The 21980-nt window shown below is 37.0% G+C and overlaps 1 protein-coding gene across 1 annotated transcript in view; it reads left to right on the top strand.

Moving 5' to 3' along the window:
- Window positions 1-21980, top strand: part of rreb1b (ras responsive element binding protein 1b) — a 54908-nt gene that overhangs the window by 21857 nt on the left and 11071 nt on the right. Inside the window, exons 2-11 of the mRNA XM_073848988.1 lie at window positions 223-311; window positions 8112-8243; window positions 8337-8548; window positions 10792-10881; window positions 11073-11236; window positions 15981-16122; window positions 16219-16361; window positions 17410-17599; window positions 17689-20251; window positions 21463-21633. Coding sequence (XP_073705089.1) covers window positions 308-311; window positions 8112-8243; window positions 8337-8548; window positions 10792-10881; window positions 11073-11236; window positions 15981-16122; window positions 16219-16361; window positions 17410-17599; window positions 17689-20251; window positions 21463-21633 — 3811 coding nt within the window. The 5' untranslated portion in view covers window positions 223-307. The remainder of the gene's footprint in view (window positions 1-222; window positions 312-8111; window positions 8244-8336; window positions 8549-10791; window positions 10882-11072; window positions 11237-15980; window positions 16123-16218; window positions 16362-17409; window positions 17600-17688; window positions 20252-21462; window positions 21634-21980) is intronic.

Below are 21980 nucleotides of genomic sequence, written 5' to 3' on the forward strand. Positions count from 1 at the left end.
CATGGGAAAACATGCTCTGAGTCCACCAGTCGCTCATGGCCTGAAGGATTTTTCACTTTAATCCCGAAGGGGAAACACCTCATATTCATTTTCATGCTGCTTACTCAGCAACTCCCTTTAACTTTTGTGTTACTCATTTTAAACACAACTCTCTATTTGTTTATACATCTTAATTGCTTTGTGTAGTAATTGTGTGTGGTTTTGTGTTTTGCTTTCTTTCAGTATGAGCAGAGGTCGCTGTCCCTCATCCTGCGCCCGTGACCCTGTGGCTCCATGACCCTGTGACGTGTTTAGCCCAGACCTTAAAATGGGTAAATATGCAAAAGACACCGACACTACTGATGCTTCCCTGTGTGTGAGGTTGCAGCATAGGTGTTGGGTTCAGATGTCAGGCCAATGACAGATCTCTTCATCCATACACTATAAAAATGTTTCTAATTTTTACTAGAGGTGGGGGGAAAATCAATTCACATATAAATCACAATTTAGTCTTTTACTAAAGGGGCTAGCAGTATCCTGTTACATTAAAGTACATAATATATATTTCACTTACCACATAAACAGAGTAAGGAGAGATGACTGATGGACGATGGTGAATGATTTGCAGATCCTGAGCACCACTGACAAACATCTAATCTTGTAAAATATGTGGCAAGTAAGCCTACTGCTGCTCCGTGGGATCGCGAAACTCGAAAGTGAAAGTAAAACGCAAGTGCGCATTCAAAAGTGGTTTCATATTTAAAGGTTTTTGTAGTACATGTCATTTTTGTTCTGAACACGGTGTGAATGGATTCAGACACATCCCTAATGGAGAGTGTAAAATATTTTTGATTAATTAGTTTATAGTTAATAGGAAACACTGATTTCATGAGTCAGGACCACCCATACTATAGACTGGGTGTGTTTTTGTATTAAAATTGTGGTGTGTTTGATGTCCAGTGTGCACCAAAAATTGATTATGATTCGTAATTAAAAATTGAAAAATCATCGTGTGGATCATTTTGGCGAATCGTCTAATTGTGAGGTATCGAAAGATTCTCACCCCTAATTTTTTATGGACAAATGTAAAAAAGCTTCAGTAAAATCCAAAATGGTTAACATAGTATAATAACCACAGCTGCCATTTTAAAATATTATAATTTTTTTTTTTTTTTTTTTTTTTTTTTTTTTACAATGTAGGATTATATATTTTTTTTATAATATTGGTATTTTACCGGGACATTAGTGTGAAAAGTCATAAGGTTTTGCTCAACCTCCGTTAAAGGCATAGTAACCCAAAAATGACAATTACCCTATGATTTACTCATCCTTAAGCCATCGTAGGTGTATTTGACTTTCTTCTTTTGTAGTTATATGTGACCCTGGACCACAAATCCAGTCTTAAGTAGCACAGGTATATTAGTAGCAATAGCCAAAAAATAAATTTTATGGGTCAAAATAAAGATTTTTCTTTTATGCCAAAAAATCATTAGGATATTAAGTAAAGATCATGTTCCATGAAGATATTTTGTAAATTTGACTACCTTAAATATATCAAAACTTTGATATTAGTTTTTGATTAGTAAAATGCATTGCTTAGAGCTTCAAAGGCGGTTTTCTCAATATTTAGATTTTTGCACCCTCAAATTCCAGATATTCAAATAATTGTATTTTGACCAAATATTGTCCTATCCTTACAAACAATACGTCAATGGAAATCAGCTTTCAGATGATGTATACATCTCAGTTTCAAAAAATTGACCCTTATGACTGGTTTCGTGGACCAGGGTCACTTATTAAAAAATGTCCTGGCTCTTCTGAGCTTTATAATGACAGCAAATGGCTGATGAGATTTTAAAGTCCAATAAAGTGCGTTCATCCATCATAAAAAGTGCTCCACATGGCTCGATAGTGTTTATTAAAGGCCTTTTGAAGCAAATTGATACGTTTGTGTAAGAAAAATATTCAGCAGCAGCTGTTACAGTTCATAAAGTTTTACATATAGATATTTTTCTTACACAAACGCATCGATTTGCTTCAGAAGGCCTTTATTAACCCATTGGAGCTGTGTGGAGGAGTTCTTATGATGGATGGATGCACTTTATTGGACTTAAATCTCAAAATCCATTCACTGCCATTAAAACACTTGGAAGATCCAGGACATTTTTAATATAACTCCAGTTGTATTTGTATGAAAGAAGAAAGTCATATACACCTAGGATGGCTTGAGGGTAAGTAAATCAAAGGGTAATTTTCATTTTAGGGTGAACTATCCCTTTAAGAGATTTGTTGCCCCAAATATATTCTGTCATCATTTACTCACCTTCCTGTCATTAAAAAACGGGAATGACTGTCTTTTGTTCTGTGGATGTTTTGAAGAACGTTGGTAACCAAACAACACTTAACCCAATTGACTTTCTTATACAGACAAAAAGTCATTTTTCAAAATATACTTTTTTATGCTTCACAGAATAAAGAAAATCAAACAGGTTTGGAATGACACGTAGGTGAGTAAATGATGACAGAGTTTTCATTTTTAGGTGAACAATCCTATTAAAATTTTCGTCACAGTGTGTGTGTGTGTGTGTGTGTGTGTGTGTACTAGTAGAGCATCTTCATTTAGATGACAGCACGTTGCAGATTAAGATGATGATTTTCCCAAATTAGACAGAGAGAAAAAGAGGGATGGATTGGGTGGAGTGGAGTGGTTGAGTGAGTGAGATGGAGGATGGTCTGTAAGATGGAGGATGATAACATGGAAGATCAGGGGAGCTCTGCAGTGTAGAGGAAGCAACAGAGAATAATGGCTCAGCATTCCCTAGAACTTCCCAGCCACCACACCAAACAGGAAATGCACAAGTTCCCCGCTTTCTCTCTGGTGGAACAGGGAGGGAGGAGGGCTCAGACTTTCCATTCCTCTGTGTACTTATGAACGAAAAGAGGAACAAAACCATCAAGAACACTCTGAATGAAAGCATAAATCTACGGCGAGCATTCATGCAGTATGGGGGCATTTGAGAACGTTTTTGCTGTGCTCCTAAACCTAGTGGGGCAATCCCAGAATGCATTGCAACAAGCTCAGCGAGAAGTGAGAAAAATAGGTTAATTTTCATTCAACACTAAGGGTTTTGTGTATGTTAGGATGCTGCTTTAAAAAGGTTTTGGAGCAAAGCTAATAATTTCCTCAGAGTTTCTATGGATAAGCATATATACTTCTTTTTCTGAATCCTTTTGTCTTGCTGGTTCACCTTGAAGTGTGAGTGTGTAAAAGAGAGTGATGGTCAGGGGCAGATGGACTCATCATTATCCAGTGTTATCTGTTCTCAGTAGGAGGGAAGGTCTATATAATCCCCACACTCCCATTAACTCAGACACTTTTATAGCCTGTAGATGTAGGAGGTTATGTGCTTGCCTGGACAGTGTCTATCAGAGCATCAGCACTCCTTTATTCTTTCCATCCTTTTTGTTCTTCACATGTATAATGTTTCTTGAATCATTACCACTTATATTACTGTAATTATTGCCTGTAATATAGCTTTAACATAATTGTAAACAAACCACTAATCCAAAGTAGACACCTAGGAGAGGGACTGACTAATTTGGGCCAGGATGCAACCACCCAGAGCATCCAAGCAAGTAACAACCAATGTTGCTCAAAATGCTTTAGTGGCCTCATATACCAAACATCTTGCCATTATAATAGTCATATAGACCATATGATGATATGTTTAACTGAGATGTCCATCTGCCATTATTAGTTCCAGTGGCTTATGAATTACTGTCTTTAAGCCTGATCCTCTCAATTAGTCCAAAGATGCTTGGCTAATAACAGCTCATTAATCTTAGATAATCTATGCTGTATTGCTATCTCAGCTCGCAACACTTATATGTAGCATCTGTGAGGCCGATAAATGTACTGAGGCTGCACACAGTAATGTTATTATTTTTGACAAATACTCAGTAAATTGAGTTTTCTTTTTTTGAAGGAAATGAATACATTAATTCAGCAAGCGAGCATTTCAATTATCCTCAATGGATTTTTGCAATCATTGGCTTTTAGTAAAAATGTTTTGTTATCAGGCCTTAAAGGAGTAGTTCACTGTCAGAACAAAAAATTACAGATAATGTACTCACCCCCTTGTCATGCAAGATGTTCATGTCTTTCTTTCTTCAGTCGTAAAGAAATTGTTTTTTGAGGAAAACATTTCAGGATTTTTCTCCATACAATGGACTTCTATGGTGCCCCTGAGTTGAACTTCCAAAATGCAGTTTAAATGCAGCTTCAAAGGGCTGTAAATGATCCCAGCCGAGGAAGAAGGGTCTTATCTAGCAAAACGATGGGTTATTTTCTAAAAACATTTACAACTTATATACCGAGTTAGACAAGATGAGCATTTGAGGTTAAAACGTATATAAATTGTAATTTTTTTTTTTTTTTTTAGAAAATAACCGATCGTTTTGCTAGATAAGACCCTTCTTTTCTCGGCTGTGATCGTTTAGAGCCCTTTGAACCTACATTTTGGAAGTTCAAACTCGGGGGCACCATAGAAGTCCATTATATGGAGAGAAATCCTGAAATGTTTTACTCAAAAAACATAATTTCTTTACGACTAAATCTTGGATGACAAGGGGGTGAGTACATTATCTGTACATTTTTGTTCTGAAAGTGAACTACTCCTTTAAAGGGATAGTTCACCCAAAAATGAAAATTCTGTCATTATTGCTCATACTCATGTTGTTTCAAACCTGTAAGACCTTAGTTCATCTTCGGAACACAAATTAAGATATTTTTCTGACTTTTTTTCTCAGAATTGCATGATATAAACGTACAATTCTGACTTTTTTTTCTCACAAATGCTAGTTTGTATCTCACAGTTCTGATTTTTTTTCCTCAAAATTGCATGATATAAACTCATACTTCTGACTTTTCTCTCAGAATTGCGTGATATAAACGTACAATTCTGACTTTTTTTCTCACAAATGTATGATGTAAACTCACAATTCTTTTCTGTTTTGTTTTTTGTTTTTGCCTTTTATTGATGGGACAGTAGTCAGACAGGAAACAAAGTGGGAGAGAGACGGGGGACAGGATTGGGAAAGGTCCACGAGCCAGGACTTGAACACGGGACGCCCAAAGCGCATTAGCGCTGCATGTCGACACACTGCCCACGAAGCTATCGGCGTAGACTAAACTTACAATTACTTTTATTCTCAGAATTGCGTGACATAAGCTTACAATTCTGACTTTTTTTTCTCACAAATGCTAGTTTGTATCTCAAAAATTGCATGATATAAATTCACAATTCTGACTTTTTTCTCAGAATTGCATGATATAAGCTCACAATTCTGATTTTTTTTTTTTCAGAATTGTATAATATAAACTTACAATTCTGACTTTTTTTTCTCACAAATGCTAGTTTGTATCTTACAGTTCTATCTCACTTGCAATTGAAAGTTGGCAAAAAAAAGACATTTATTCTCAGAACTGCAAGTTCATATCTCACAATTCTGTCATTCCAAACCCATAAGACCTTCTTTCATCTTTGGAATACAAATTAAGATACTTTATGTCTTTCTGACCCTTCAAAGACAGCAACGCAACTGACATGTTCAAGGCCCAGAAAGGTAGTAAGGACATCATAAAATAGTTCATGTGACATCAGTGATTCGATCGTAATGTTATGAAGCCACGAGAATACTTTTTGTGTGCAAAGAAAACTAAAATAATGACTTTATTCAACATTTTTTTTCTCGTCAGATTGACCATTGTATTTGTAACGACATGAGAGTGAGTAATTAATGACAGAATTTACAATTTTTGGGTGAACTATCCCTTTAAGGGCCTGACACTGATAGTGATAGAGTTGAGAAAAGCTTAATGCAAATAAAAAGGCAGCACTATAGAGGTTTTCACATTCATAAACTAATAATCATTCATTCTAATTTTGTTATGATGCATAGCAATGCTTACTGGCAACCTGGTAACCTCCATTGTAAAATCTGTCAGTGTTAAAGGTGTAATACACTGCAGAATATGTGCATCTCTTTTCCTCAAAGTTAGAAATAGAAGATAATCAGCTTCCTCCGTCCTCACTTTTCCAACCAGTGGAAGTACATGTGCAGAGTTTGGGATGGTGGGAGCTGGGAGGGGGATTTCCTACCCTCCCCCCTCCAGCAGAGGCAATCACACCCTGCTACGGCGCACACAAACTGCAGCAGGGCCGCATGGTTAGAGCACGAGAGAGTACAGCAGACAGCCGTCTACCCTCCACTGCTCTCACAGCCACTTCCTGCTTTGCCTCTCAACCCAACCCCCCTACTGTTCCTCTCTTCACAGCAGAAAGACTTCCAAGTTTCTCCCGTGTGAACATGCACCCAGTCTCTCGCCTCTCTTTTCCAGTCCTCTCTCTGCACTTTTCTCACATTTCACTTTTCTCTCAGTGTTTTCCTCCATCTCTGCCTCCCCTCCTTCTCTGCGCTCCTTTGCTGTCACGTATGTGTCGTTCATCTTTCTCTCCCTCGTCTCCTCACCCTGCACCACCCCCCTCACTGGGATGGGCCTCTCTCGCTGTAGTATCACACTCCCACAGCTGCCTCAAACAGTCCACAGCCAGTGCTTTTCCTATCTTCACTCTTAGACAACACAATACAGAGAGCTCAATCCAAATTGAGATGTTTGTGGGAAGAATGTAGCTTTTTAAATCTGATATGTACACTAGCATTTAAAAGTTTGAGGTCAGCAAGATACATTTATTTAGCAAGGATGCATTCAATTTATCAAAAGTGACAGTAAAGACATGTACAATGTCATTTATAAAGATTTCTGTTTCAAATAAATACTACTCTTTTGAACTTTCTATTCATCAGAGAATCCTGGGAAAAAAGAATCATGTTTTTCCACAAAAATACTAGTAATATTGGTGAAATAATAAATGTTTCTTGAGCAGCAAATTAGTGTACTAGAAGGATCATGATGTGACACAGGGATAAATTACAGTTTAAAATATATTTAAATAGAAAACTATTTTCTATTTTAAATTGTATTATTTTAAATTGTAATAATAATTCACAATATTACTTTCATTTACTATATCTTTAATAAAAGCCTTGGTGAGCATAAAAGATTACTTTGGAAAAACATGTAAAAAAAATCTTACCGACCCTAACTTTTGAAGAACCTTCACAAATACTTTGTCTTTTAGTCTTTTTGCCCAGCCATTGACAGAGACTAATTATTTCCTATCCCCCCAAAAAAATGTTATTGTGACTTTTTATCTCACAATTTAGTTTTTTTTTCTGAGAATTGTATGATATAAACTCACAATTTTAACTTTTTTTTATCAGAATTGCATGATATAAACTCACGTTTTTTTCTCAGAATTATGTGATTAAATGTACAATTTTGACTTTTTTCCTCAAAATTGCATGATATAAACTCACAATTCTGACTTTTTTCTCAGAATTGCGATATAAACGCACAATTCTGACTTTTTCTCTGAATTGCAATATAAACTCTTAATTCTGACTTTTTTTTTCTCTGAATTGCAATATAAACTCACAATTCAGACTTTTTTCCTCAGGATTGTGTAATAACAATCACACAAATCCGACTTTTTTCCCCCAGAATTTCCAGATATAAACTCACAATTTTTCCTCACAAATGCTAATTTGTATCTCACAATTCTGACTTTTTTAAGCTAGTATTACAATTGTGACTTAACTCTATTGCATGGTATAAAGTTAGAATTGCGATGTGTAACTCGCAATTCTAAAAAAAAAAAAAAAAAGAGTCAGAATTTGCAAGAGAAAAATTTTCAATTACCTTTTTTATTTACTATTCTGGGGCAGAAATGGGATTCCATATCTTAAGTCCATAATAGAGTTTTGTTCTTGCATTTGATTGTATGAAAATGATTAAGTAGCACATGTGCCAAAATAGAAAGTTGAACGATGAAGCTGCTCCTGTAAAACACAACAGCTCCTGCAGAGATTAATTGTAACCATTTAGGCAGTTAAAAGATGTTTTCCACATGGCTTCTTATGCAGATTGGAAAAATAATTGATGTGTTTAACTTTACAAAAATTATGTCATATTGAGTTCTGTGTGAGTAACTAATATTCTCTATTCTTAGAAATGGAAAGTGCCTCCCCTGAGAAGACTGTCAGCAATGGTGTCGGTGCTGCTGATGTGAATGAACAGTCTTATTTGTCAGAAGAGGCTGTGAACAATGAGTCCTCCACACATACACCAGAACCCGTTGAAGGTAAGATGCCACAGTGGCACAAAGAGAGACAGTTCATCCAAAAATAAAGATTCTGTTTTAAAGAGTATTTACTCACTCCCATTTGATTTACAGAAGCAGACTGTGATGGAAAGGACAAACAAGAACATGGAGATGAAGATGAAGGTGGAGTTAGAACAGAGGAGGAGCTGTCCTCTATCAACTCCATGATGAGCACTGTGATGAATGTGGGCCAGATCAATGGAGTCGATTCGGAGCCCACCAAAATATCTCCCAGAAATGCCACCAAATTGCCTTCTGTCAATCGCACTGGGAGAAGAAATCAGGTATAGCAGCAGTTAGTATTTGGTACATAGCAGGAAGTACAGCTGTATAGGCTGCAGAAGTGGAGTAGTCAGCAATGTCCCTTTCAAGCTAGTTTGTTTGTTTGGCATTCATATTGGTATCTCATCTACTTGAAGGGCTACATCCAAAATCACACACTCTTTGAATGGGCACTTCTTTTGATTGAGTAATTACTTTGTGACCATTAAAAAAACTATGTTCTGTATAGCATCAGTGTGTGTAGTATGAAAGTAATGCGGACATACTACATTCATCAGGATGTCATTTTCATGTGACCTACAAGTGTCAGTTGAGTCACTTCACTGCCATTCACAAATCCTTACCCATGGCCTCACGGAATAGCAAAGTGTACACATTTATTCACCAGAAATAATAGGTCGTCTGGGTATTTTGACTACTGTTTACTATAGACTTGCTGTACTACTCTTTCACGTGCAAGTTTTTGCCTACTATATAGTTGGCAAGTATGCAATTTTGGATTCAGCCCACTGTCATTTCTATATATGCCATATTTAGTGTATTTTTCTAGTGGATAAACTCACAATTCTGACATTTTTCTCAGAATATACACTCACAATCCTGACTTTTTTCTCAGAATTGCATGATATAAACTCACAATCCTGACTTTTTTTCTCAGAATTGCATGATATAAACTCACAATCCTGACTTTTTTCTCAGAATTATGTGATTAAATGTACAATTTTGACTTTTTTTCTCAGAATTGCGCGATATAAACTCACAATCCTGACTTTTTTAGAATTGCATGATATAAACTCTCAATTACGACTTTTTTCTCAAGATTGTATGATATAAACTCGCAATTTAGATTTTTTTTCCTCAAAATTGCATGATATAAACTCACAGTTCTTACTTTTTTTCTCAGAATTGTGATACAAACTCAGAATTCTGACTTTTTTTCTCAGAATTGCATGATACAACTCATAATTCTGACTTTTTTCAAAGTTGCATGATATAATCTCACAATCCTGACTTTTTTCAAAATTGCATGATATAAACTCACAATTCTGACTTTTTTCTCAGAACTGCATAATATAAACTCACAATTCTGACATTTTTCAAAATTGCATAATACGAACTCGCAGTTCTGACTTTTTTTTCCAACAAATGCAATTTTTTATCTCACAATTCTGACTTTTATTTTCTCAGAATTCTGCGAAATAAACCCACAATTCCGACTTTTTTTCTCACAAATGCTATTTTGAATCTCACAATTCTGAATATTTTCCCCTCAGAATTGCGTGATATAAACTCACAAGTCTGAAATTTTTTTTCCTCAGTATTGTCTGATATAAACTCACAAGTCTGACATTTTTTTCCTCAGTATTGTCTGATATAGACTCACAATTCTGACATTTTTTTTCAGAATTGCTTGATATCAACTCACAATTCTGCCCACTGTCATTTCTATACACGCCATATTTAGTCTCATGATTTGAGACTATTTTTCTATGAGAGGTCTGTCTCATTTCCCTCATGCTGTCTCTGGTGGTCATTCAGTGTAGCAGTTACGTAAACTCAGTTAAATGAGTGGCAACAAATGGTCCTTGCGCTTTCTCAATCCCCCCTTTGTGAGAGCCAATGCTTGTCTTATGCCTTCAATTAAAGTGTGGGATTTGACTGAAACACTTCTCTGTGGAGAAAACAGGTGTTTCAGTCCCCCAACCCCCTCTGGTATCCCGTCCCACAGCCCTAACTGTATTTCCATACGCTGAGAGTGACTCCTGCACCGCTGCTCGACTGCAGAAGGCCTTACCCACTAAATTAGTGATGCTCTTCCTCAGCCAGTGCTGCTGTTGTCTGGAGAAACAGATGGAGAGGCCACTTGTTACTCCATGTGACGCGAGCGCACAACCGCTCCCGCTGCTCTGACACATACTATCTTCATCAGGCAGGCCACATCCTGCATCTGTTTTACCTATTGTGTTTATCTCTCACCGGGGGACAAATAAACGACTCACTGGGGTTTTGGAGTCATGGGGAGCCACATGTGTTGAGGAGATGTATTTTCGTTTGATTAAATCGTAATTACTTAATGTGTTTTCAGGATCTGTGTCTAAGGTGTAATACTTAAAAATATATAAATTAGTTACTAGTTAGTTACTAATGTTATATGTTTATAAAATTATATAAAACTTCATACTAATCAACTATTTAATGAAGTACATTGTAACTAAAATCTGTCTTGTTTTTGTGTCTGCTACAGGAAGTCAAAGACGATCGCTCAAGCTTCATTTGCCCCCTGTGTAACAAAAACTGCATGACACAGCACCAGCTCACCATGCATATCAGACAGGTGCACACTCTCTCTCTTACACAAACACACCAGAACATCCCTACATGTACACCTGTTTACTGAACCACAACCATTTGTCTTAAAATCAGAGTTGTACTCAATCTGAAAATGTGTTAATACTCATTTCTTTATGTATTATATGTAGACTACAAATAAGTATGTTCACATCTGTCCCTTTTTTTTCCCTCCAGCACAACACAGATAGTGGGGGCACTGACCACTCCTGCAGTATCTGCGGGAAGGCTTTGAGCTCGGCCAGTTCTCTGGACCGCCACATGCTGGTTCACAGTGGAGAGAGGCCATACAAGTGTGTGGTATGTGGTCAGACGTTCACTACCAATGGAAACATGCACAGGTAAATGGTCAGACAGTGTTTTTAAAACTGTAGATGTTTAACTTTTATGTGATGTAGGCTAGCCTTTTCACTGGCTCACGACCATACACAATAGAGTATCCTATTTCCTGTTTAGCTGCATGGGCTTTTTCATTAATTCACTACCAGTCAAAAGTTTTTGAACTGTAGTGCTTTTAAAGAAGTCTCTTTTGTTCAACAAGCCTGCAGTTATTTAACCAAAGTATAGCAAAAACAGTAAAATTGTGAAATATTTAATATATAAAACATCTGTTTTCTGTTTGAATATATTTTAAAATGTAATTTATTCCTGTGATCAAATCTAAATTTTCAGCATCATTACTGCAGTCTTCAGTGTCACATGATCCTTCAGAAATCATTCTAATATGCTGATTTGATGTTCAAGAAACATTTATTATTAGTATTGTTATTATTATTAGCTATATTTAAAACAGTTGAGTACATTTCTTTCAGGATTCTTTGATGAATAGAAAAATCCAAAGATTAGCATTTATCTGAAATAAAAAGCTTTTGTAACATTTAACACTGTACCATTCAAAAGTAATTTTTGAGAAAAAAATTAATTATAGAAATTAATACTTTTATTTAGCAAGGATGCTTTAAATTGATCAAAAGTGATAAAAACATTTATAATGTTACAAAAGATTTCTTGTTCAGATAAATGCTGTTCGTCTGAACTTTCTAAACCTGAAAAAATTCTCAGCTGTTTTTAGCATAATAATAATAATAATAATAAATGTATTTTGAGCAGCAAATCAGAATATTAGAATGATTTTATGAATGTTATAATTTGATCATGGATCATGTGACTGGAGTAATGATGCTAAAAATGCAGCTTTCAAATCACAGGAATAAATTACATTTGAAAATATATTCAAATAGAAAACAGTTATTTTAAATAGTAAAACTATTTCAAAATTTTACTGTTTTTGCTGTACTTTGGATCAAATAAATGCAGGCTTGGTGAGCAGAAGAGACTTACTGTTCAAATACTTTTGACTGGTAGTGCACACAGGTTTAAAAGCCAAAATGTGAAACTTTCATTTTTATTAACAAACAAAAATGAATTGTAATTAATTATGTAATGTTATATAATTACATTTTAAGCTGCAGATTTATCTAAATCATCCATTTTGAAGTAAAGACACTTGTTTATACTCTATATAAATAGTGCTTTTTTGGTATTTTAATCATTGTATATTGGATATAACTTTACACATATACAAACTTCACATGGCATGCATGATGACAAAATATCTAATCTTTCTATTAGGGCTGTGCAATTAATCGCAATCGCAAAAAAATCGCGATTTAAGAACATGCGATTTCTAAACCGCACAAGGCTGCGATTTTACCTATCCCCCCAACGGCACCCCCCCGCCCCCCTTGAACGTCAAGTTCATTTTATTTTCGATATAGCGCCACATCACAATAGAAGTCATTTAAGGTTATCTTTCATATAGAACAGGTCTATACATAGTTCTTTTATTAAACATACTAAATTGCCTACTAAATTGTTATTTATCTTATTTACACTAAGGCATGTCATTTTTGTCTCTTCATGGTCGCGTGATTACAATGTCTCCTCCACGAAAACACGGACTGGATCGCGGACTCCATTCATAAAAACCTAATCTACTATAGCGCGGAATGCCACGTAATTCGTCGATTTTTGGATTAATAAATCAAAAGTTGGTCTGTCACTTAATTCAAATCGCGATATGGACTAGTGTCTGTGAAAACTGAAATGCAAAAAGACCGTTTTAATATGAATCCTGCATGTTCCGTTTGCTTCTATGAATGGTGGAGACGCGTTTTATTTCTTTACTACATACAGACTGAAGCACACGTGACGCTCCCGCTAATTTTTGGCATTTGCATCTCACATGAACAGATAAACTCAATCGCCAAATCACTGCTGTGAGTTTCACTTTTACCGTTTCATTTGAGAAAACTAGCATCATATACACACAGAAACTTCACTGCAACCTGTCAAAATAAAAGTACGGTTTAACATGTAACAGAACAATATTAGTCCTGTATTACTTTTGTACAGTATAATGTAGGTGTTTATATATTCCTATTTAAATAATTTACATAAAACAATATATATGATAAAAAAAATATATCAACAAGATTAACCACTTAATTATTATTTAAACGTTTTAAACTGAATATAATTTTTCTTCCACGCATTGATTTTAACAGTAAATTTCTGTTTGTTTGACAAATTAAAAGGGTTTATTTTTCATTTGATTAAAAATAAATAAATGTTTATGCTTTTTCATTATCAGAAAAATTAAAACACATAAGAATTTCTAAAAAAAAAAAAAAAAAAAAAAGGCAAAAGATTTTAGAACCCTCAAAATGTTAAAATCGAGAGTTTTGGACTTATTTTTCCACTGAAATGAATGTATTCGTTATTGCACAAAGTAGGCTAAAGTACCGGGGGAAAAAAAGTAAAATGGCTTATTTATTTTATGTTGTCTGTTTTAAAGACAATTTTACCACAGTTTTGTTTATTAAACTTAATACTATGTTATTTCATGGTGAAATGTTTTGTTATGCACTTCTTGTGCACTGAATACATTTAGAATGTATCTATGTAGCTTGTTTGAAAAAGCAAAAAAAAAAATAAAAAATCGCAAATAAAATCGCAATCGCAATATTCTTTCAAAAAATCGCAATATGATTATTTTGTCCATATTGCACAGCCCTACTTTCTATAGTAAATGTTATATTTATTAAAGATATAGTTCACCCAAATATAAAAATGTTGCTATTAATTACTCACCCTCATGTCGTTCCAAACCCGTACGACCTTTGCTCATCTTCAGAACACAAATTTAAATATTTTTAATGAAATCTGAGAGCTTTCTGATCCTGCATAGACAGCAACGCAACTCCAAATAAGTTTGGAAAAATCTAAATACTTCTCTAAGCATTATATTTATAACACTTTAGCTGTAGGTTTGTGGTGGTGGTGGAGGAGGAGGAGGGTACGGAGGGAGGGATGAAGGAATGTCTGCATGTGATGTGAGAGGCCTGTTTCTCAAGGCTGACTTATATTGATGGCAAGTGGCTTCTTTCTTTCATGTCACTTATATTTAGAAAGATTGTTCTGTGTCCATGCTTTCTTTTAATGTGTCTTTGTGGGTTTGATGTGTGATTCTTTGTTTGTGTTGATGGGATGTGCATAGAGGGCTTCCTTGAGCAGTTGAGACATGCAGGCATTCCAGATGGGGGTGGAAGAAGTTTGTGTGAGGAAGAAAAGGCAGGGGGCAGGGAGAGGGCTGCTGAGCATATTTTTGGGATAGATGTTATGGATCATTTTCAACCTTATCGTTTCATATATTGCATAACAAATCAACTTTACTTGGCATGGTGTTAAATCATGCAGCTGAGCTGTTTTTCTCACACTGCCCTCTTACAATATTGATAAGGCACAGCAGAAGGAAACATTTACTCAGTGCATCAGCTAGTAACTTCCAACAAACTTTAAAACCACAGCGTAATTAAGTGGCGTGTGACAAGAAGTTGCAAGAAATGGAATTATGGTTGCATGAGAACATAATTACGCTGATACGGTTTTAGTCTGTATGGTATCAGCCTGTGGCTGGAGACCTGAGATGGAACAGGATTCAGGCTGTCAGGGTTGGGTCCACATGTGGGTGACCATCACTCTGCCTCTCTGCTATTAATATCTTTGGCTGCAGAATGTAAAACAAGATTCTTACCACTGGGTCTGCTGACATTTATCCTCCCTTTGCTGTTACAAACACTCAGTGCACAACCATTAACTCTAGACACCACACATTTCATTTGAAAACGTTCACATTGTATATATGCTCTATAGAGCTATACGGTCAACTATTTTCAGTGAAGCACAGCTGCACATAAGCATCAGGGGCCTTGTATCTGGTTGAACCTGAAAGGTGGGTTTGTTTCTGTGTAAGTGTAGGAGGGTGAGGGGTGCGCACGTTCCAGCATGTCGTAATGCGACTCCCAGCGCTTTGCCTCCACACATTACCTCTGACCTCTGCTGGTCGTATAATTGCATTTCCCGCCACCTGGTCACTCCCCTCTGTATTTTGCATGCTTTAATTATTAAAGTATTCTAGTGGCCCGGTGCCATCAAATAAGGATGAAAACAGAGAACGTTTTACAGGGATAAGGTTAGCTTATTTGTTTAATAGTTATTTTATAGTAGTCATTTTATTGGGTTACAATTATAACCCCAAGATTTGCTCACCCTCAAGCCATCCTTGGTGTATATTACTTTCTTTTTGCAGGCAAATACAATCAGAGTTATATTAAAAAATGCCCTGGATCTTCCTGGTTTTATAATGGCTGTTGAGATTTTGAAGTCCAGTAAAGTGCATCCATTCATCAGAAAAAGTGCTCTACACAACTCTGAGGGGCTAATAAAGATTACGGTTTATAAATATAGATTTTTTTTTTACACAAACACATCGATTTGCTTCAGGAGGCCTATATTTACCCCCAGAAGCCTGGACTTCAGAATCTCAACAGACATTCACCTGATTGTATTCTTATGAAAGGAGAAACTCATATACACCTAAGATGGCTTGAGAGAGAGTAAATCATGGGGTAATTTTTATTTTTGGGTGAACTATCCTTTTAGTAAAGCATTAAATTTCTCCTACATTTATGATAAGTGTTAATAGGCAGAACTTGGTTTGAGTTTAGCTGTGTATTTCTCCAGGCACATGAAAATTCATGAAAAGGATGCAAGCAGTATTCCTACCCCCAGTTCTTCCCCACTAAACAAGCGCAGACGAATCTCTAAGAGGAAGCCTATTGTAGAGGATGAAGTAGAGCAGGATGAGGAGCCACCACTTAAAAAGGTACATCTCCACTATGTGTGTTTTTTTTTTAGTGAAAACAGTCGAAGACTTTAAATGAAGTTGTATGCAAACAGTTGTCAATTGTCTTGTGTTTAGGTGATGTTGATACAAAAGTCTGGAGAGGAGGACTCTGTTAAGAGTGAAGAAGAGATCTTTCACTGCCCTATCTGCTTTAAGACATTCAACTGTAAATATGATCTGGAAACACACATGGACACACATCCTGACACTACACTCAGGTAGGCTCAGGACATTGTATTCCTGTATATAAAGTTGAGGTCAAAAGTTTACATACACCTTGCAGAATCTGCAAAATGTGAATTATTTTACCAAAATAAGAGGGATCATACAAAATGCTAAAAGATATTTTACATAAAAGATGTTTACATATAGTCCACAAGAGAAAATAATAGTTTAGTTGTTCATGAGTCTATTGTTTGTGCTGAACAGTTAAACTGCCCACTGTTCTTCAGAAAAATCCTTCAGGTCCCACAAATTCTTTGGTTTTTCAGCATTTTTGTGTTTGAACCCTTTCCAGCAATGACTGTATGATTTTGAGTTCCATCTTTTCACACTGAGGACAACTGAGGGACTCAATTATTACAGAAGGTTCAAATGCTCACTGATGCTTCAGGAGGAAACACAATGCATTAAGAGCCTGGGGGTGAAAACTTTTGGAATTTGAAAATCAGGGTAAATTTAACTTATTTGGTCTTCTGGGAAAATCTGAAAAATGTACAATCTTCATTCTGTTTAAAAACACCCCTGGCTCTTAATGTGTTGTTTTTCCTTCTGGAGCATCAGTGAATGTTAGTTGCTAATGAGTCCCTCAGTTGTTCTCAGTGTAAAAAGATAGATCTCAAAATCACACAGTCATTGTTGAAAAGGGTTCAAATACACAGAAATGCTGAAAAAAAACTAAATTTGTGGAACCTGAAGGATTTTTCTGAAGAACAGCGAGCAGTTTAAACAAACAAACAAAAAAAACACAGCTGTGGATCATTTAGGTAACAACACAGCATTAAGAATCAAGTGTTTGTAAACAGGGACATTTTGATAAATTCAACTATTATTTTTTCTTGTGGACTATATGTAAACGTCTTTTATGTGAAATATCTTATTCAGGTCAGTACTTAACAAAAAATAACATGCATTTTGTATGATCCTCCTTATTTTGGTAAAATAATTAACATTTTGCAGATTCTGCAAGGTGTATGTAACTTTTGTTTTTACCTCAACTGTACATGTAATAAATACACTGTTTCTGACTGTTTCTTCTTATCCTAGGTGTAACATTTGTTGCATTACTTTTCGCACACACCGTGGCCTTCTGCGTCATAACGCTGCCATTCATAAGCAGCTTCCCACTGACCCCTCTGGACAACCCTTTATTCAGAATAACCCCTCCATCCCTCTGGGGTTTGGTGACTTGGCTTTCATTGACTTCAGCTGTCAAAAATTTCCTCAAATTGCACAGGTAAAGACTTGCAAATACATTTGATTCGAAATAATTACTTTATTTCTTTATTGGATGATGACTGAAGCTTATTTGTTGTATTTACTCAGGTCTGGTGCGAGACTAATTTGCGCAGATGCTCTAGCAAGTTCCACAAATTTGTTTGTGAGGTCTGCAACAAGGCCTTCCCTCTTGAGCAGTCTCTGGACCTCCACAAATCCTCACACAAAAGTAGCGCAGACACCAGCACTGAACCTCAGGAACATAACGCAGATGGTGTTATGGATGCACCCAAAGTTAACTCCCATTCCACAGATTCCAAGGAGGTCAATGAACTAGTCCCACATGTTGAGAGTACCACTTCAGATGGGAAAAACGGTTTCATGGAGTGCCTGGGTCTCCAACACTCCTCCTTGGCCAAGCCAGAGAAATCAGAAGAGCAAATTCAGCAGGAAATCTTAGACAGCATTCGCTTCATTCGCGTTGAGCCACCTTCAACTAATCTACCTCAAGAAAGCAGCAATCCCGGCGTCTCAGTTTTGGAGCCCGTCTCTCTTCAAGCCGTGAACAAGAACGCCGCCCTCGGCCTCCTATCGCTACAGCCGCTACATGGTGTCGTCAGCAGCGGGATGTTTGTCCCGATAAGTGGTCAATCTGCGGTGGAGCTGGCGGACATTGAACAAATCCTTAAGCTTGCAGCCACTGTGCCACCTCAGATGTCTTTGTCTCTGCTTGCCAAAGGTTTGGGCAGTCCTCTACAGGTGGACCCCAAACAGATTGCTTCTCTGAAGCAAAAGCCCTTAATCACTCCTCGATCCAGCATGGGTGCCTCCACACCCCCTCCTCCCGTCATGAATGCCCAACAGGCTTCATCAGGCAACATCAGTCCTAGCCTTCCACCCCAAACAGGTCAACAAGTAAGAACTACCAGACAATCATCAGCCTCCTCTTCGTCCTCAACCTCATCCTCTCCTACCAACTGGGAAGGGCCAGATGTCATAGGAAACACGATTATCTCGTATGAAACTGGAAAGCAAGAAGAGTTTGATGGCAAAGAAAAGGAATCAAGAGTTGTCAGCAAGAAGACAACCAAGACAGAGTTCCCTTGTCGCTTCTGCAAAGAAGTTTTTTCTTTCTTAGGCGGCCTCCAGGCTCATATGCGTCACCATCTAGGAGCGTCACCGTACCAGTGCACCATTTGTAGCTACGCTGCTCCTGACAAAGCGACGCTGATTCGACATCTCAGAACACACAGTGGTGAGCGGCCATATGTCTGCCGCCTTTGTCACTACCCTTTCACTGTGAAGGCCAACTGTGAGCGTCATTTGCGCAAGAAACACATGAAGAACACACGCAAAGACATTGAGAAAAACATTGAATATGTAACCACCTCCTCTAGCGTAAGCGGTGTAATTGGAGGCACCACGCTAGACCTCCTCGATTCGGCCAGTGCTGGTAACACATCTTGTAGATTTTGCGGGGAAGATCTTAAGAACTACAGAGCACTTCAGATTCACCTGCGAACACACAATGGATGTCAGAGGAAGCCGTTTGAGTGTAAGCAATGCGGGGCGGCGTTTCTAGCTAAAAGGAACTGCATTCACCATTTGCTGAAGCACCACCCAGATGTTCCAGAGCGGGAAATTGAAGAACACATCAAAAGTCTCGTACCGGTTGGAGACACCACCGCTCAAACCAACCCTCCAACCTCAAATGGACTGGTCAACAGCACCGTTCCTCCAAATGTAGGTCCCTACTCTGGACCCGTTGAGGACCAAGACCAGCCTTTGGATTTTTCTAGCAAATCTCAAAAGACGATTGCTTCAGATGTTAAAGTTGAAGAAACAGTATCCCCTCTGTTTAACGACTGCTCTATGGAGCCCATCGATCTCTCGATACCCAAGGCTCCTGAGAAAAAGAGAATGATGAAAGAGCTTCCTCAGAGCATGCCCCTGAATCATCAAGACATCAAGAAGGAACAGACTCTGGAAACGAGCCCTGGACTTCTTGCAGCCCTCCCGGTCTCAATTTCCAGCCTGGCTTCTGCTCTATCCAGTGACCTTAGTAAGCCTTTTACTCGCTTGAAGCCATTGCTACCAAAACCAACTTCTGTTTCAGAAATGGCACCGCTGGCCTCCATTGCTCAGATCATCTCGTCTGTGTCAGCTACTCCAGTGCTGATCGAAACAGGAATAGATGGCAAAAACAGTGTTAGTGCAATGGATTTTAATACACTGAGTGAGAAGAAGGGTCCTCCCGCCGCTAAACTGGATTCTGTTCAAAATGGCTCCTCTGATAACTCAAAGAAAAGAGGCAAGAAGAGAGCATTTCAGGAGGAGATCTGTGATCCGAGAACGCCAGCAGGCTGTGGCATTGACTTGGAGTCAAGTGGCGAGTTTCCCAGTGTGGAGAAAATGCTAGCTACTACTGACTCTAATACATTTAGCCCCTATTTACAACCTAGTCAGATGGAGCCAATGAAGGAGGAGAAAGAGAAGCAGCCTGTCGATGAAGAGGTGAAAGAGGCACGAGAAGAAAAGCCAAAGAAACCTTCACAGAACAAAGGAAAGAAGAATGCTTATTCAAATTCAGTGCAGAAGATGACCTGCCCATACTGCCCACGCCTGTTCCCTTGGGCCAGCTCATTGCAAAGGCATATGCTAACACACACAGGTGAGACACTGTTTACAATTCATATGCCACAAAGCACTTTATTACTTTTTTATTTACTCTATCCTACAATACAGTGAGCTACTTAGCATTCTTAGGAAAGCGGAGGTTACAGAATGTGTTCAATTTCGTACACTATTTAATTTGTCAGCCATTTCCGACTTTAAATAGATCTTAGGTAATCCTCACAGAATGCAGAAATTGTAAACAAACATGCTACAGTTGAATGTGTTGATTAGTTTTGAAATTCATTCACTGTCTATAATGATTTACACTACTGTTTTTGAAAAAAAAAAAAAAACTTCTAGTCAGCAAGGATGCATTAAATTGACCAAAAGTCACAGTAAAAAACATTTTAAATGTTACAAAAGATTTCAGTTTTTAATAAATGCTGTTTTTTTTTTAACTTATCAGAGAATCCTAAAAAAATATTTTATGGTTTCCACAAAAATTTTAAGCAGCACAACTGTTTTCAACATTGATAATAATAAGAAATGTTTATTGAGCAGCAAATCAGCATGTTAGAGTGATTTCTGAAGGATCGTGTGACACTGAAGACCGGACTAATGATGCTGAAAATTCGGCCATTACAGGAATAAATTGCATAATAAAATTAACTCAAATATAAACTCACAATTCTTCCTTTTTTTCCTCATAATTATGATATATAAACTTGTAGTTCTGAGAAAAAAAGTCAGAATTGCAACTTTATATCTTGCAATTCTTACTATAACTCGCAATTGCGAGTTTATATCTTACAGTTCTGAGGAAAAAAGTCAGAATTGCGAGTTTATATCTTGCAATTCTGGCTTTATTACTCGCAACTGCGAGTTTGTATCTCACAGTTCTGAGACAAAAGGTCATAATTATGAGTTTGTATCACTTAATTCTGGAAAAAAGTTAGAATTGCGAGTTTGTATCACTTAATTCCTGAAAAAAAAAGTCAGTCGCAATTGTGAGAAAACAATTACCTTTTTTTTATTCAGTAATATTTCACAGTATAACTTTTCTTACTGTATTTTTAATCTAATAAATGCAGCCATAGTGAGCGTTAGAGACTTCAAAAAACAAAAAATAATCTTACTGACCCTAAACTTTTGAATTTATTATATTAGATGTTAACTTGTTTTTGATCCAATATATTTGACTTCATAATGCTTTGTTTCTCTCTTCAGAGTCTTACAGTTTGTGCTTTCACAAATGTGATTTCACAGGTCAGAAGCCATATCCTTGTCCTCAGTGTGAGTCATTCTTCTCCACCAAGTCAAACTGTGAGCGCCACCTGCTCCGCAAACATGGAATATCTAATCGGACTCTTCAAAACAATGGATCTCGACCCAAACCTAAGGCTGACGAAGGATCCCAAGGAAGCACTGGTACTATTGGTCAGTACCATTATCTTATCTGTTATGTAGCACTAATGGTCTCACATATATATTGTATGAAGTAAGATCAATTAAAATTTGTATCCAAAAATGTGGTGATTTAAATTAAGATTGCTTTTTCTCAGAATTGTGAGGTGTAAACTCACAATTGCAAGTTATCAAATTTTGGGCAGGAAAATACTAAAATGTCAGAATTACGAGTTTGTATCTTATAATTCTGACTTAATAATTCATAATTGTGTGTTATAAGATATAAGCTTGCAATTCTGAGAAAAAAAAATGCGAGATACAGATCTGGCCATTTAAAATGCGCGCGGGAAGTAAAGTGGTCTCGCGTGACGCCGGTG

The sequence above is a fragment of the Garra rufa genome, chromosome 10 (genome assembly GCF_049309525.1).
Source record: "Garra rufa chromosome 10, GarRuf1.0, whole genome shotgun sequence".
Taxonomy (NCBI): domain Eukaryota; kingdom Metazoa; phylum Chordata; class Actinopteri; order Cypriniformes; family Cyprinidae; genus Garra; species Garra rufa.